The sequence below is a fragment of the Dendrobates tinctorius genome, unplaced genomic scaffold (assembly GCF_039654945.1).
Source record: "Dendrobates tinctorius isolate UK_male_01 unplaced genomic scaffold, ASM3965494v1 ptg000051l, whole genome shotgun sequence".
Taxonomy (NCBI): Eukaryota; Metazoa; Chordata; class Amphibia; order Anura; family Dendrobatidae; genus Dendrobates; species Dendrobates tinctorius.
In genome coordinates this window covers 15,454,279-15,473,157 of record NW_027361719.1, presented here as the reverse complement: position 1 = coordinate 15,473,157, position 18,879 = coordinate 15,454,279, and the positions used below count along the sequence as shown (strand labels likewise).

The 18,879-nt window shown below is 45.9% G+C and overlaps 1 protein-coding gene across 1 annotated transcript in view; it reads left to right on the top strand.

Annotated features, from left to right (window-relative positions):
* GLI1 (GLI family zinc finger 1) overlaps window positions 1-18,879 on the top strand; it is a 268,280-nt gene that overhangs the window by 244,194 nt on the left and 5,207 nt on the right. The window contains exons 5-11 of the mRNA XM_073576829.1: window positions 5,484-5,637; window positions 7,004-7,111; window positions 9,851-9,991; window positions 10,100-10,249; window positions 11,800-11,964; window positions 17,503-17,763; window positions 18,050-18,332. Coding sequence (XP_073432930.1) covers window positions 5,484-5,637; window positions 7,004-7,111; window positions 9,851-9,991; window positions 10,100-10,249; window positions 11,800-11,964; window positions 17,503-17,763; window positions 18,050-18,332 — 1,262 coding nt within the window. The remainder of the gene's footprint in view (window positions 1-5,483; window positions 5,638-7,003; window positions 7,112-9,850; window positions 9,992-10,099; window positions 10,250-11,799; window positions 11,965-17,502; window positions 17,764-18,049; window positions 18,333-18,879) is intronic.

The window sequence follows — 18,879 nt, the reverse complement described above, 5'->3', positions numbered from 1 at the left end:
AGCAGGTGCGATACTGACCAGACTAGGCCACATAGGAAAGGAATCTGGGCGAGATATACCTGCCCTCATCCACTATTCCCACATGATTCTCACATATCCCCCCCTCTGCTCAGACCTCTCCGGTCGAGCAATGACACCCGCCAAACAGTGCACTCGGGACAGGGCATCTGCATTTCCCATCTGTACCCCTGGGCGGTGCTCCACCGTAAAAGTGTAGGCCTGCAGGGCAAGGAACCACCGGGTCACCCGGCTATTCCGTTTCTTGTTCAAGTGCATCCACTTGAGAGGGGCATGGTCCGTGTTCAGCCTGAACTTTCGGCCCACCAGGTAATATTTGAGGGCCTCTAGAGCCCACTTAATGGCGAGGCACTCTTTTTCTACGACTGCATACCTTTGCTCGTGTTTATTCAGCTTCCTGCTGAGATAGAGGACTGGGTGTTCCACTCCGTCCCTCACTTGTGAGAGTACTGCCCCGATACCGGTATCAGAGGCATCCGTTTGTACCACAAACTCGCTGCGGAAGTCCGGAGTCACCAGTACGGGCTGAGAGCAAAGTGCCCGTTTTAGGCTATGGAAGGCTTCTTCAGCCGCTAAACTCCATTTAATCATGACGGAGTCTTTCCCTTTTGTAAGATCTGTCAGGGGGGTAGCGATGGCTGCAAAATTGGGTATGAACCGGCGATAATAGCCGGCGATCCCCAGGAAGGCTTGCACCTGCTTCTTGTTGACAGGTTGTGGCCAGTCCTGAACCGCCTGAATCTTATCAACCTGGGGTTTAACAACACCCCTCCCAATTACATACCCCAAATACCGGGCTTCTTCTAGCCCGATGTGACATTTCTTGGGGTTCGCGGTTAGACCTGCCTCCCACAGGTCGTCAGTCACAGCTTGTACTTTCTGGAGATGAGTCTCCCAGTCCAAGCTGTAAATGACAATGTCGTCCAAATAGGCTGAAGCGTACTGCCTATGTGGCCTCAGGACTCGATCCATCAGTCTCTGGAAGGTCGCCGGTGCTCCGTGCAGTCCAAACGGCATATACACATACTGAAATAGACCTTCTGGGGTAGCAAATGCCGTCTTTTCTCTGGCAGCCTCCGCCAGAGGGATCTGCCAATACTCCTTTGTTAGGTCTAGGGTCGTAATATACCGGGCTTTTCCTAACCGATCTATTAACTCGTCGACCCGGGGCATAGGGTAGGCATCAAATTTTGAGACCGCATTCAGTTTCCTGAAGTCATTGCAGAACCGGATGGTTCCGTCCGGTTTAGGAATTAGCACAATCGGGCTGGACCAAGCACTGTGCGATTCCTCAATGACACCTAACTCTAACATTGCCTTCACTTCTCGGGAAACGGCTTCACGGCGTGCTCCCGGGATTCGGTAGGGCTTTATGTGAACTGTGACACCAGGTACTGTTACGATGTCATGTTTCATTAGCGTAGTCTGCCCGGGTTTTTCTGAGAAAAACTTTTGGCTGTGAAGTAGAAACTGCCTGACCTCAGTCTTTTGCCGCTCCGAGAGAGTCTCTGCAACCCGTACCTCCGGTACGGTATGCGAGCAGACAGGACGGGCCAGCTCCGCTGACAAGGCAGACCGATCTTTCCAGGGTTTTATCAGATTTACATGATAAATCTGTTCAGGTTTCCGCTTACCTGCCTGGTATACTTTGTAGTTTACTTCACCAACTCTTTCCTTAATCTCAAAGGGGCCCTGCCACTTTGCCAGGAACTTACTGTCCACCGTGGGGACCAGGATCAACACCCTATCTCCGGGTGCAAACGTACGGATCTTGGCGCCCCTATCATAGATTCTTTTTTGGGCTCCTTGAGCCTGCATCATGTGTTCTTTGACTATAGGCATAACAGCCGCAATACGGTCCTGCATTTGTGTGACGTGATCTATCACCGTTTTAAACGGAGTGACCTGACCCTCCCAGGTTTCTTTTGCAACGTCTAACAGTCCGCGAGGACGTCGGGCGTACAATAACTCGAAAGGCGAGAATCCTGTGGAAGACTGGGGTACTTCCCTGATGGCAAAAAGCAAATACGGAAGTAAATAGTCCCAGTTCTTCCCATCCTTGTCTATCACCTTTCTCAGCATCTGCTTCAGAGGTTTATTGAACCGTTCGACCAACCCATCTGTTTGAGGGTGATACACGGATGTGCGTAACGGTTCGATTTGTAACAATCGGCAGAGCTCCTTCATTATCCTGGACATAAAGGGGGTCCCCTGGTCGGTGAGTATCTGTTTTGGTATACCGACCCGACTAAACACATGCACCAGTTCCTTGGCAATCGTCTTGGTGGCCGTGTTACGCAAAGGGATGGCCTCCGGGTAACGAGTGGCATAATCCAAGATGACCAGGATATGTTGGTGTCCACGTGCAGACCGTGGAAGGGGTCCAACTAAATCCATCCCAATCCTCTCAAACGGGACTTCAATAATAGGTAGGGGTACCAAAGGGCTAAAGTACCGGGGCTTAGGTGTAGAGGCTTGGCAGTCAGGACAAGACTCACAATATACACGAATATCGTGATGCATGCCTGGCCAAACAAAACAGTGTAATATCCTTTCGGTGGTTTTCTGGACTCCCAGGTGACCTCCCATCACATGTCCGTGGGCCAGGTCCAGGACCTGCCACCGGTAGGGTTTTGGCACGACTAATAGTTGCACCGTACCTTCCCCCTTTTTCTCTATCTGATAGAGTAAATCATTCTCCAGAACCATGTAAGGATATGCCAGCCTAGAGCCAGGTTCTACGTGTACCCCGTTTATCACTTTTACATTTGTCCTAGCCTGAGAAAGGGTAGGATCCTTTATTTGCTCGCTTTGGAAGTCATCTTTCTGAACTTCTAAATCCGGCAAACGGGGAGGTGGACGGCTGTCGGCCTCCTCCTCTTCCCCGGTCTCCTCCGTATCACCCGCCATGACTGAAAATGGGAACTGCAGGTCATTTCCCGCAGACTCTTCCCCCGAGTCTTCCGGGGAGACCTCTTCCAGGGGTTCGGGACCCCCACGCGCCCTGGGAGAAGAATCATGTACACGATTACCCAAGGGCATCAACTGATTCTCCCACAATTGCCAGAAGTGGGGAAAATCCCGGCCCAGGATAACATCATGCAATAACGCCGGGACGAGTCCCACTTTATGTTGCACAGACCCATAGGAAGTAGTAATGCATATGACCGTGGTGAGGTACGAACAGGTGTCTCCATGCACACACGTTACAGAAAATTTGTCTGATGGTCCAGTCGGGGCTGACACCACACTGGCCTTCACCAGAGTCACCACACTTCTCGAGTCTAACAATGCCACCACATTTTTGCCATCAACAGTTAAATCACACAAGTGTTTTTCCGCATCCTTTTGACCGGCATTCACACTCACTACCCGTGCAACCATAGACATGCGGTTTTTAGAGTCTGTGACGTCGCACTGCATGGGTTCAGTAGTGACCGGACAGTTCGCAGCAATATTTCCCATCTCTTGGCAGCGGAAACACCTAACGGGCCCCTTGCTGAGACCATAGTTCGTTACTCTCGGCCTCGCAGTGCGGGCAGTCCCATTTTCCTCCCCCACTGTCTTAGGGATTTTTCCATCTCCCCTACTCCCTGGAACAGTCTTACCGGTTCCACGTGGAGATGATGAAGAACGAGGTGGGGTAACGTCGTCTCGGAGTCCTTCCGCCACGGAGTAACGTTCAACCAGATCCACCAGTTGATCTGCCGTCGTAGGATTTCCATGGCTTACCCACTTCCTCAGGGCTGGCGGTAGAGCTCTCAGGTACTTGTCCATGACGACTCTCTGGATTATCTCTGGCGCTGTCAGCACCTCGGGTTGTAGCCACTTCTTCGTCACGTGGATCAGGTTGAACATCTGTGACCGCGGTGGTTTATCCGGCTGATAAGTCCATTGATGCACTCTCTGTGCACGGACAGCGGTCGTCACTCCCAGCCGGGCCAAGATCTCGGCTTTCAGTTTGTCAAAGTCCTGCGCAGCTTCAGGCTCTAAGTCATAATAAGCCTTTTGGGCCTCACCGGAAAGAAACGGGGCAATCAGGCCGGCCCATCGTGCCTTCGGCCATTTTTCTCGTACCGCCGTCCGTTCAAACGTGGTCAGGTATGCCTCGACGTCATCTTCGGTCGTCATCTTCTGCCAGTACCGACTCACGTGAATCACTCTCGACTCGGCTTCCAGGTTAAGCTCAGGTAAGCTTGCCAAGCGCTGCGCCACCTGCTGGAGAAGCGAACGATCGGTAGCTGTCATGTCCACCAACTCCTTCAGCTGGGCCATCATCACCTGATTAGCTTCTTGCTGGACGGCGGTGGACTGTACCAGCGCTTTCACCATGTCCTCCATGCTCATGCTTGCAACGTGATGCCCGCGTTCTCCACCACAATGTGATAAAACACTCCGGGATCGCCTTTGCTGGGGTCAAAGGTCACGTGCGTTCAGCATGAAACTCAGGCGCAGAGCTGGGATTCGTGTATAACTGACCCTGGGTCAGGTTTATTAACGGTGAAAGCAATGCAAAAGGAAATAAAACATAAAACAATTCCTTGCCTGTCCGGCACTAACTAAACAATGGACAACCTAACTACCAACTGGCGGGCTTCTCCCGTCCAGCCAAACCACAGTTGCAGTGGGCACTGCTTCCACTCACGTGTGTCTCTCACACAGACAGACTCTCTGTGTTCCCAGGCTGAGAGACTCACACAACCACCTGGCATCCTTTTATATCCACCTCCCATTATTCATTAGCAAGCAGGTGCGATACTGACCAGACTAGGCCACATAGGAAAGGAATCTGGGCGAGATATACCTGCCCTCATCCACTATTCCCACATGATTCTCACAACAGGTTCTTTCAACCTGTCGCCAAGCAGGATACCTTAGCCCTTGCTTGCCCTGCACCTATCCCTAAGTAGGGAATTGGCAAGTGAGGACACTGATCCCACAACTGCACTAATACAACACAAGCTAAGGATAGACAGACAGGAAAAGGAACAGGGTAACAAAAATACAACGCTTAGCTTTCAGCTGTAAAGCACCACACAGCAGGATCACGACACCAGATACACCATAAACAGCTGAGGCACCACCGCTCCCAGCAAGCTACTTCCTCTGGTTTGGTCACACTGTAGCATGAACTCTAACACCGACAGTCAGCTGATGCATCAGGTGACCTTTTAAAGGATAGTGGGAGTGGTCACCACCTGCATCAGCAAATTCAGCAGCAATGTAATTACATCAGCGGCCACTGGGGGGGGGTAACAGACATTAACCCCCGATGGACAGAAAGGAAAAAAGTTTATATGTGAGAATCCAGATCTGCCACAGATCCAAAAATGGATCGTGACACATTGCTATGGATATATGAATAGTAATAGATTATTCCTGAATAAAGCAAATTTAGCATATCCATATTTTACTTACTACTGGTTACTACTCTGATTCTTACATTGCATTGTCTTGCTTTGCAGTCCTTCACTTGGGTATCCAAATTGCCTTAACCACCAGAGGCCACAAGGGGCATCTTACGGTACAAACCCTTTATTGTCTTACAATACACATGAGCACTCGTCCAGCAGAGGAATGGGTGTTCTGCAGGCGCGCTCCTCTATCAAGCACTGCCAGGTGAGTATCTACTTTGTATTTTTAAAGAGTATGTCCACCTTTACCATCATTTTATATTTCTCTTGTGCATGTAAACTATATCATGCATTTTTGGAAATAGTTTTTAATAAATATAACCAACCATTGTGCATCGATAGCTTCTATGCAGACCTCTATGTTTCCATGGTTACAGACTACAAACAAACCCTGTGTAGTCTGACCCAACAGTGATGTAACACTATACTCCTTGCACCTCATTTTCTATACAGTATTTATAAATGAAGCAAATGCAACAGCCTGTAACCATGGGGAACACATAAGTAAACAAATGAGCAGTACACATAAATTACTTGCTTTAATGGGGTTGTCAAATCTTCATTATTTAGGAGAGAACTGCTCCCCTGCTCGCAGCTTTCTGATTACCAGGGGGCAGTACATTCTTGACAATTTATAGATAGAACCATGGACATGGTGCTTACCCGAACTGTAAGCTTTTTCTGCTGCAGCCAGAGGCATCATTGCCCCTGTAACATTGGCGAAGCACACAGGCACTGCAGCTGGCCAGATCTAGCAATCCAGCCAATGTCAGAGCAGCACTTACAAGCTCTATAGCAAAGACTTACAAGTGTTGTGGTCATTGCCTAGTATACATTACACTGCTGATTGCAGAGGATGCTGGTAACTTAGGTATCAGCGAGACACAATAAGATTAAAAATCCCTGTATTTTAGAAAATGGAGAGGATTTTTAGATGATTTTTAGTAAGAGGTAAATTGCAAAGTTGCTTGATTTTTTTATGCAAATCGCATCTTCTTGATTTTATAAGAACTTTGCAATTTTACTCATTTACGCAAAAGAGACAATCCATTTAAAGGGGTTGTCTACTACACGTTCAATCACTATATTTCTCCATACAAAATAATAACAGCTATACTCATCTCTGGCGCCGTTACAGTGATGTTAGCGCCTGGTCTTCCGGGGTTATGTGACATAATTATGTCACGTGAGCCCTGCGGCTAGTCAGCAGCCACTTCACTCTCATTTCTTTCAGACAACACTGACATCCAGAGGAAGTCAGAGAGCAGAAGCTCTAACTTTTCTGACTATCAGTTTCGTTTGAAAGGAGAGAGCGTGAAGTGGCCGTTGATTGTCATGCCACGTGAGCCCTGCAGCCAATGTCACGGGAACCCCTAGAGACTAGGCACCAACATCGCTGGATTGTCAGCCAGCACCAGAGGTGAATATAGCTGTTATTATTTGACATGAGGGAAATATAAGGGGTTGTCTGAGTAATGGACAACCCCGATCAAATATAATGAAAGTGGCCTTTTACATCAAACAATATTGTGTATACAATCTATAAATTAACACTTTGTTTTGTGTTGTAGTTGAAGTCAGAGCCTCTATCTAGTACAGGATTAGAAGCTATGAACAGTAAACGCCTGGAAGACGGATCAGAGGGTGACATATCAAGTCCAGCTTCTGTTGGGACACAGGTAGGTTGATATCTTATTATATTCTTTTCAATAATCTGTTTTTTATCCACATTTTATCCGCATTATATTAGTTAAAAGGGTTCTGGTAGAAATTTTGTAAGAATTTACATTTTTATAGGAGACCAGATGGATAAATATAAATTATTTTGTAGTAATATAAAAATTAAAAATAGACATTTTTTTGTCAGAGGAACTTAAGATGCTCAGAATTTTAGTTTCCATGATGCTGTCCGAATTGCCTGTTAATGTGGGCCACTAAAGGAAAAAGAGTTGGTTAGATTATGTTCATAAAGTCTTTTACCCTTACGTCAGTGACTCTGTAGGGACATATGTCTGAAGCGCACATCATTTTTGCCCGTTTCTGTATATTTGCCAAGGGTTCTAAGGCCATAGTCAACGATCTCTTGGAACACGCCTCCAAATAGGTGTATACTTCCAAAAATGTCCAGCAGAGCACACAGTGACTCCGTTGCCGTCTACAACGGTCCCATGAAGGCTTACACCCTAATCATGTTTTCCTGGACTTCAGACATAAGCCCTGATGGAGCCACTGTGGGTAAAATGCAATATGAACATAGCGTGAGGCTTTTACATGGCCAATTCCCATTTCTCTGGAAGAAATGCCACAAGAGGTGTCTGTCAGAGGTGTTTATGAAAACAATATTCAAGGAACCACCAGTGTTACGGATTGTGCTAAGATGACGGATAGTGTGATAATAACCCGGAGTGGACCCTCTGGGTCACGGCTCCAGAGCCCCTGCAGGTGAGCTGGCCAGGTGGAGCCACCCCCTATACAGGGAGTGTTAGGGGCAGGCCCACAAGGGATGGAACCGTGACAGCCAGAGCCAAAGGGGCGACTGGGTGAGCACCAGGGAGACTAGGGTGGAGAGTCAGCGGAGCAGCGGCACGGAATAACACCGAACACGGAGCCAGAGGGAGACACAGACGTGGAGGGTTCAGGACTGGCGGAAGCTGGAGGCTGCAAGAGAGAGGGAGAGGTAAGAACAAAAACGGACAAGGAGACCAAGGACAGCAGGCACACGGTCAGGATAGCAGAGACAATGGCTAGGGAAAGGCGCCAGAGGAGAGACAGAGACAGGGACGCAGAGGTAGCGAGCGAGGAAGCAATTAGCAAAGGCACAAGCAGGGCAACCGAGAAGAAGATACAGGGCCTGGGAGCGTAATGAGCGCTGGCCAAACGGACAGCAACACGAGAACGATACACAGGCGTCTTACCTGGGAAGATGCCGGGAAGAAATAGGCGGTGGGCGCCGCCATGTTGGGGGCGGGGCCACCGCGTCACCTGGTGCAGTCAGAGCGCCGGCCGTAGGAGTGTAGGACCGACGTCGCAGAGGCCGGATGTCAGGAGCGGGGACGCGCCGTGGAGCGGGTGCGCGCCGGGAATCACGCAGGTGAGTATTGGCACCGGCAGCGGCCTTGAAAACCAGATACAGTTTTAATGCTTCTTTGGGATGTACAAAAACACATATCCAAGATGATCCTGCATACGGCCTAACTCAACCTGTACAGTTTTGGAAGGTCTGCATGCTGACACATTCTTATGTGCTTTATTGCACCACAAAAAGAGTCATGAAAAATAAAGTAAAGTATCTGGTCGTACCTTGGATCTATCTTGCATATTAGATTTTTATAATGGATCAAAGTGAACCTCAGCTTGATCAACAGCGTCGTGACTCTACGTGGTGCACATGACACCTATACTAAGGACCAGTTAGTATTGTAGACATTTCTTTAAAAGGAATAATTCAGTAGGATCAATCCTCCTAAGCCAACTATATGGGAATGCAGGTCATAGGAAGCAGAATAAAATAATAACTTGACATCTGCTATGCAATGTTTTATTCCAGAGGAATACATGATTTTCTTATATGCAAATGAGATATTCAGAGATATGGGATGGACACAAATCTCCCTCAATTCTTAGCTTACTTTTAATAAAAGGAGGTGTTACCATTGTGAGACATTTAACTAACACAGAACTGAACTTTGTCTCCTTATAAACACATTTACTGCAGCTCTCACAGCTCTGCTGTATTGCAACACTGACTGCCTGTGAGCTGGAAGCTGTAGCTGAGAGGAACCTGCAGATATGTCAGGTATAACCAAACACAGCTCTGCAGTGAGCTCAGGAGAGCAGAGCACGGCCATTACACATCACATTGGTAACTTCCCATTCATGTAAAACAAGCTCTGGAAGCAGGTTGGTGTCCGGCTCATAGAATTTAATAACTCACTTACATATAAGAAAAATGTGGCTCTTACAAGAATAAGACATTGGATCATAGATATCAAGATGTAATTTTATTCACCCGTCTATGACCTACATCCCCACATAGACGGCCTAGGAGAGTTAAACCTAACAGATGCCCTTTACCATCCGTACATAGAAGGTAACAAGAAATGTGTCTAATAATGTAGTTCAAGAATTTTGGTAAAAGGTGCCCCCCAAGTTGTAATCAATGGAGAAACACAGTGGCAAACATTCAGTTACCCTGCAGTGCTACTAGAGGGTGAAATGAAGCATTACACAGTTCCCAATGAGCTGTCTGTACGTTATGTGGCCTTAGTCTTCCAGACTAAGAAGAACTTTGTACAGTAATTCTTGACTCTGATAAAGAAAAATGGAACAATGAGGGTCTAAAATTCCCAAATTTTTTGTATTTAAAGATGGAACCAATTATCCTGTTAGTTTTTTACATAATTTTTTTATTTAAATAGGATCCATTACTTGGTCTGTTGGATGGACGGGATGACCTGGAAAAAGAAGATGGGAAACATGAGCCTGAAACTGTCTATGAGACAAACTGTCATTGGGAGAGTTGTACTAAAGAGTTTGATACCCAGGAACATCTTGTACATGTAAGACTTCTACAGATAACTGTCTTGTGGAATCTTGACATTGCATTTTCACTACTATAAAAACAAATTTGCATCCATAAACTATCACAATTCACATTTTTATAACAGCATATCAACAATGAACATATCCATGGGGAGAAGAAAGAGTTTGTATGTCATTGGCAAGAATGTTCTCGAGAGCTCAGACCATTCAAAGCCCAGTACATGCTTGTGGTCCACATGAGGAGACACACTGGAGAAAAACCTCACAAGTGCACAGTAAGTCATTGTCGCACCATAGATTTTCTAATACCTATTAAACATATAGGCCTTGGTTTGTTGAGACTGGCGCTTTGTATGCTACTCTTAATGATGGGAGTGTGGGAATAAGACGTGACTAATTCATTAAAAGGTGCACGCCACTTAATGAATTGGGTGAATCTTTTCGGTGGTGAGCACCTTTTACTCCAGTAAGAGACTGAAGTAACATTTCTGATGTAAGAGATGATGGCATATTCGATGAATTTGTCGGAAGGGCGTTGCCACATCCCATCCTGGCCTTCATCAGCTCTTCATCCATTATGTAGGAGTTGCCGAAATGGTCATGAAAAAACATTAAAAAGAAAAAAAAAAAAAATCGCCAAATTTTTATGCAACTGCTTGTACAAGAATTCTGCAACATTTGAAAGTGTTTAAGACCAGAATTCTAACGTAAATATTATTAAATATTATGATGAATCGGGGATAGGGAGAGATAAACTTAGACTGGGGTCCACAATATATTATTAATACCACAAAAATGTCCAAAAACATACTAATGCAATAGGGGAACCTTCACCATATAGGACTACCCAGCATGCATAAAGTACAGGGGTGTGTGAAATACATAGACCAAAGAGTGGATACAAAGTATCCTGAGCACACCACTCACAAAGAGAGATATATCATAAATAAGTAATACATTTTATTAAGTAAATTGATATCATAGAGAAATAAACGAACTAAATACAATTAAGAGGAAGGAATGTATACCCAAGTGAAATACACACAAATATAGGAATAAAAGAATAGATACAGGTAATGGTAAAGTGCCAAAATATATCAGCATGTAAGCATATATCCACCTAGACCCCTAATGGTATATATTAACCCCTTAATGTCCAATGACGGACACAGTCCATCATCAGACATCTCCCCTGCTTTGATGAGGGCTCCGGCGCTGAGCCCGCATCAAAGCCGGGACATGTCAGCTGCTATGAACAGCTGACATGTGCCCGCAATAGGCGCGAGCGGAATTGCCGTCCGCCCGCGCCTATTAACTAGTTAAATCCCGCTGTCAAAGCTGACAGTGATGACACCACCAAAAGACTGAAACACAGAAAAACACAGTATAACAAAAGTATAAAAATACGTAGCACCACAGGAAGAAGTCACACGGTCTTAGATCTGGTGATTGTAGAGGCCAGCACAGCATTGGTAAATTGTCCTGAGACAACACACCACTGAAACAATGTAGTCCATATCTGTGGATATGCTGGCACATACCTGGACAGAACTTGGCTACCACCTAGACATCTGCTGTGTCACCAATGGCAATTTGAACATTTCTAGATTTGCATAGATAGTGTGTCTTTTCATGTTCAAACATTTCTCTATGGTCCTAGGGTTACTCCTTTGGGCTACATGTTATTAATTAATCTTTCCTTTATTTAAGTCTATCTTTGGTATTGTTTAGACTCTCTGATATTGGATGTCACTCTCTGTACTACTATGGGGAACATGTTGATGCTGTATACAGTATATGAAAGCTTGTTTTCTTTTTTTTTAAGTTTGAAGGCTGCAACAAAGCTTACTCACGCCTTGAGAACCTGAAAACTCACCTGAGGTCACACACAGGGGAGAAACCATATGTATGTGAACATGAAGGCTGTAACAAGGCCTTTTCTAATGCATCTGACAGGGCCAAGCACCAGAATCGCACTCATTCTAATGAGGTATGATGGATGACGTCATTTTTTACACAGAAGGCATGCAATGTTAATAATAGCGTAAAGGTTGTACTATGAACAAAAGGGCTATTTAGTAGATAGATAATGGAAAATTAAAAGGGTTATCCTGGACTTTTGTAGTTTTTTCTTATGGGGCTAAGAACTTTCAAGCAGCTACTTGCCTATTCTGCTGGGTGCGGATCTCTGCCAGCTCAGAATGATCACTGACTGCTCCTGCCAGTGATTCTGCTGCTTCATATACGTCAACAGAGCAGCTTTTCATCTTACTACCTGCTCTGTGAAAGGGGCATCACTGCCGACATCATGCTCATTGACAGCCGGCTCCATTCATTTAGGCAGCGGGAAACCAGCTGTCAATCAGCATGACATCAGCAGAAGTGCCTTGTTGACAGAGCAGACCAGAGGAAAAGGCCCTGCTCTTTTAATCAATGTCATTGGAAACCACAGAATTGCTGGCAGGAGCGATCCTTGACTGCTCTGAGAAGGCAGAAATCAACGCAGGTCAGAACAGGCAGATGGTTAGCAATTACTCGCCTGTAAGTTTTTTGTCACATAAGAAAAAAACATACAAAAGTCCTGGATAACCCCTTTAAAATTTGCACAATTGGATGTATTTTAAAAATCTTGCTGTGGAGAGAGAATATGATAATGGTGCCCCTGCTGTATCCGGTATAACAGCCTGTGTCCAACCATGCAGTGGTGCGGAAGGAGGGAGGGATAATAAGGGAATATTCTCTACTGATGGTGCTGGCATCGGTATTCCATGCTTATGACGTTACTCCTCCTTGCATTTTATTTTTATCTAAGCAGCAATGGTATGTGCTATAGTATAGGACCTTTGAGCTCACCACAAGAAATCACACCAGTACAGTACAACGAGCTCAGTAGAGAGACATACTGTATATTCTGTTTTTTCAGTTTATATTTTTTCCGTTTATATATTTGGACACTGAGCTCCTTGTACTTCACTGATGTAATTTATTAAGGTGAGCTCAAAGGTCCTCTACTATAGTGTGGCGCCCCTGAGGCTCAGTCGCCACAGAGGTACTGCACCTTCTCCTAAGGTGTAGTGCCCCACCACCTAGGTAAGTTGGGAACTCCTTTCCACACTCCAACACTTGCACCCCACACACAGGATAGTTCAGCAGGACCCCATTGCGGCTCCATGCTTAGAGGGTAGCAGAGCACCTTTCGTGGGTCCTTGCTTCGTAACACGAGATGTGCTGGGAGGTGGGTGGAGTTCGATATAAAAGGTTGGGAAGGTTTAGAATGACAGATCAGTCTAGAGGGTAGTCTGACAGAAGGTCAGTGAGGAAGGAAGCCACTCGGGAGGAGTGGGGATCCCTGGAAGAAGGGATGGAGGAAGGAGTGCTGCAGCTGCCTCAGTGACCTGAGCCAGCTGGCACGGGAAAGAACAGAAGGAGAAAGACGTAGAACTGCAACCTAAGCTTCCATAAGAGAGAGAAGGAACAGTGCGGAACGAAGGAGTAGGAGAACAGAGAGGAGTTGTGGGTTGGAAGAGGTTGCCTATAGGTTCTCAGCGCAAGGCCGGGGCCCGGTCCCCAAGGTTGTATGGACACTTATGGTTCTGCAGCAGACACCGGTGGAGTAGTTGGCTGTAAATGCATTACTCCCATACAAGACTCGGGGCACAGCAGCAACTGAATAGATAGCCAGGACTCCGGAGAAGGGAGTCCCCGAGAGAGGCTACAGCTGTCTGCCATACGAGTAGAGTTGTTAGGAACATCTGACAGGAGGAACTTCAGAGTACCACGGTACTGGAGCTCTTCACACTAAAAGGCGCAATAGAGGAGTCGTTCAGGAAAGATACATGTTGGCGGAGTGTTGGAGAGGAGAATCCTGACTTGCCCAGGAGGTTGATTGAGTCTCTGCCCCGGAGGACACGACACGGAGGCAGGCACCAGTGTGTACCACGGACTGTGAGTAAAGCTTTGGAACTACAAGCCCTGGTGTCCTCCATTCATTTGTGCGCTAACACCGTCAGCACCGTTACATCTGGGTACCAACATTCCTCACACCGCCTGCGCCTATACACTGCCCTGTGGTCACAGCTTCACCTGTGGGGAGCTACACCATCTATACTGCAACACACCATCAGCCCCAGAGGATCTGCACGCAGCGTTGGCTTAACATCTTGCTTGCCAAACATCACAGGTGGCGTCACGAACTATTTCACTTCATTGACTACAAACCACCATTGATTTGGGCGCCGTGGGCCACGGACCGGGTCACCGCTGCTGTGACACATTCCCCTGACACCGGCCCGGTACCGAGTACCCCACAGCCCTGGGAGGGCGACCCAATAGCACATACCATTGCTCCTTAGGTGAAAGGTACAAGTAGGGAGGAGGAAGGTTATAGGCATGTGATAGCCCCTGACTGCGGCATGGTACCACAAATCCCATACATACTCAATAAATACACAAACACATTCGATGGAAAATGGCAGTGATGTTTATTCAGGGAAACCAAAATGAACTTTATAATAAACTAGCTGAAGAGTCCGGCGCTGCCCGGGCATAGTAACTAACTGTGGTTAGATATATCCATTGTCCCGTGCCCATATACCCATCATACATATCCACGATCCCATAGGCCCGTGCCCATATACCCATCATACATATCCTCCATCCCATAGTCGAGTGCCCATATACCCATCACACATCCTCCATCCCATAGTCCCATGCCCATATACCCATCACACATCCTCCTTCCCATAGTCCCATGCCCATATACCCATCATACATATTCGCCATCCCATAGTCGAGGGCCCATATACCCATCACACATTCTTCATCTCATAGCCCCATGCCCATATACCCATCATACATATCCTCCATCCCATAGTCCCGTGCCCATATACCCATCATACATATCCGCCATCCCATAGTCCCGTGCCCATATACCCATCATACATATTCACGATCCCATAGGCCCGTGCCCATATACCCATCATACATATCCTCCATCCCATAGTCGAGTGCCCATATACCCATCACACATCCTCCATCCCATAGTCCCATGCCCATATACCCATCACACATCCTCCATCCCATAGTCCCATGCCCATATACCCATCATACATATTCGCCATCCCATAGTCCCGTGCCCATATACCCATCATACATATCAGCCATCTCATAGTCCCGTGCCCATATACCTGTCATACATATCCTCCATCCCATAGCCCAGTGCCCATATACCCATCACACATGCTCCATCCCATAGTCCCGTGCCCATATACCCGTCATACATATCCTCCATCCCATAGTCCAGTGTCCATATACCCATCACACATCCTCCATCCCATAGTCAACCATTATGACATCATAATAAGCGGCGGGGCTTGCAACCTATGATGACATCAGCGTCACCATGGCAACCATTATGACATCATAATGAGGGGCGGGGCTTGATACACACACTTTTTCCCCATTATGTAGATAGGGGCAAAATTGTTTGGTGAATTGGAACGCGCGGGGTTAAAATTTCGCCTCACAACATAGCCTAGGACACTCTCGGGGTCCAAACGTGTGACTGTGCCAAATTTTGTGGCTGTAGCTGCGACGGTGCGGATGCCAATCCCGGACATACACACACACACACACACACATACACATGCATACATACATACATACATACACACACTTGAGCTTTATATATTAGATTAATAGATTAATAGTTAGAATATCAATAAATAAACTCAAATCAACCAATCCACCCAGAGAGCTGGGTGATTTTCCCTCAAATAAAACATCATGACAAGGAATAACAATAAAATTTTGGAGGAGGGAGGGTGGGATCTTCTTTTCTTCTCAATAGATGAATGGGAAAACCGACCACGAAGTGAGCCTTTTATAGAGAAATTCTTCCCGTTTTTTCTGAATCCACCAATGAAAATGCATATATCCCACATAAAGTAAATTAAAACATAACCTTTAATGAACCATTAAAAGGACATAACACATAAAACCATTACAAAAAAGTGCTCATGTGAACCAGTGCTCAATAAAAATGGTTTGGTCTCACAATTGGTATTAGATAGAGCATTCCAGCATCAGGGCGTATCCTGCTGGAGAGACGATCCACTCATGAGGAGCCGAGACATGGGAAAAACAGTGTTAATGTAAAGGATTCCCCTACACTCCCTGTCGTGCCCCAGCGTTACTCCTGTCCTAACAAGGACAGGCCCCAAGTGGATCCTGTAGTGGACACCCCCCTTTCCTACTGCTTTATATCTATTTGACTCTCCTGATGAATCCCCACCATTGGGGAAGAAATGCGTAGGGAGCTTTTTCTGTCTATTTTTCCCCTTCTTAGTGGAGGTGTCCACTACAGGATCCAGTTGGCGCCTGTCCTTACTAGGACAGGAGTTAAGGGCCTTTTACACATAGCGATATCGCTAGCGATCTCGCATTGTGTGACGCTTACCTCCGACCGGCCCCCCCGCTGGATATCACTGATCACGTGAGAACGTCCTGGGCCATTTTCTTCTCACTGGCGTCCCGCTGGCGCCAACGAGCGACGTATGGACGCAGGCGGAAGTCGTCATCATCGCTGCGTGTGACAGGTAAGTAACGACCATCGACCGCTGCAGCGTCGCTGGTGAGATCTGCCTGTTTGGCAGCTCACTAGCGACCATTTAGCGATGCACCAGCGACCCTGATCGGGTCGTACCGTTGTCGGGATCGCTGGTGCATCGCTAAATGTAACGGGGCCTTAACGCTGGGGCACGACAGGGAGTGTAGGGGAATACTTTACATTAACACTGCTTTTCCCATGTCTCAGCTCCCCATGAATGGATCGTCTCTCCAGCAGGATACGCCCTGATGCTGGAATGCCATATCTAATACCAATGGTGAGACCAAACCATTTTTTATTGAGCACTGGTTCACATGAGCACTTTTTTGTAATGTTTTTGTGTGTTATGTCCTTTTAATGGTTCATTAAAGGTTATGTTTTAATTTACTTTATGTGGGATGCTCTCTAGGCTGTGTGCAACATTTAAACCTTGAGCGTTTTTTTGGAATAGGTTTAAAAGCTCACACTATAGCTGAGTGCCTGATAGAGACATACCCCAAGCAACTTACAGCTGTAATTGCAGCAAAAGGTGGCGCAACAAAGTATTAAGTTAAAGGGGCCGAATAATATTGCACGCCCCACTTTTCAGTTTTTGAATTTCCACAAAAATGTAAAATAACCAATAAATTTCATTCAACTTCACAATTGTGTCCCACTTGTTGTTGATTCTTCACCAAAAATGTACATTTGGTATCTTTATGTTTGAAGCATGATATGTGGGAAAAGGTTGAAAAGTTCCAGGGGGCTGAATACTTTCGCAAGCCACTGTATCATCCCTTCCATTATAAGTTTATCTCTTCACAGCAACTATATTTTTAACCTCATCCAGATGTGAAAATGCTTAATTTTCCATTACCTATCGATTGGACAGCATATTTATTAATTGGACAACTCCTTTAATAACCTTTACATTATATTTAGAAACCTTATGTATGCAAGATCCCGGGATGTACAAAGAGATACACAGATCCCAGTTCTCTCAGAAAGCATGTGAAGACAGTTCATGGTCCTGAGGCACACATCACAAAGAAACACAGAGGAGATGGTCAACCTCGGAGTCATGCCCCCCATGAAGGTGGCATGACCCAAGGAATTAAGAGTGATATTCACCAAGACCTGGAATCAAGCTCATCTCAGGCCAGAAAAGAGGAGGGAAGACTGACCGTGCCAGAGATGTCCTTGGTAAGAACACTTTCACATAATGCTGTAGCCAGTGCTGCAGTACAAGGCACAGACTGTACAAAATTTGTGGAACTCTGTGTAGTAAATACTTGGGTGTGTGGCTGAAGGCCCCCCAATAAGATGATTGGTGGTGCTATCTGTTAGACCTTCACTTTTTCAAATGTATTTCCTAAGGATAGGTCATCAATCTTAAAGTCCTGGACAACCCCTTTAAGAATTTTACTACATGTACAATGATGAAACTATTTCTGTATTGTTGTAGTTATTTTTGTTTTATTTTCTGCAGAAATCTCAGGCTAGCCCCAGTGGACAGTCATCTTGCAGCAGTGAGAGGTCACCATTAGGTAGCACCAACAACAATGACAGTGGAGTAGAAATGAATGCCAATGCAGGAGGTAGTTTTGAGGACCTTTCCAACTTGGATGATATTCCTTCAGTGGAATCTATTGGCACTGCAGGAGCTTCAGCTTTAAGGAAACTAGAAAACCTCAGGATCGACAAACTGAATCAAATGCGAAAAGCACCATCTGCTGGAAAGTCTGTAAAACTACCTGCAATCCACAGCACAGGTAAACTTGAAATACATGGTGTTTGTATGTAGCTATTATATCTCCAACTCAAATTAATGCGTTACATATCTGGATATTACAAGAGGAAGCCCATAATGTAAACACTATTGAGCTGATTCATAAAGACTGGCGTTGCTCACATCAGTCTTAATGAACTCAGCGCAGAGGTGTGAGCATCCGTTCGCCTCGCGAAAAGTGTCAGGGTCTGGAATAGTATGTCTTGTAAAGTATAGCGTGGCACTACTACAGGGTGCACAAGTAGGTTACCCAGACCAAAGTGAATAATAAAGTAACTTGGCACTCAACTGAATGATCCTTTTCAAGACAAGGTTTTTATTTGGCAGTCACAATAAGACGTTTCGGCCTACAATTGGCCTTCGTCAGTCTGCTGTAGTTTATACAAAACAATATATAAGAGGCAAAATCAAAATATATCCTCATAAATAGTACAGTGGCATGAGATATACATTTACAATTTATATGTCCAGACCTGCAGTATAACTCAAAGATACATAAAAATCGAAACACGTTAACCCTGTGATGATAC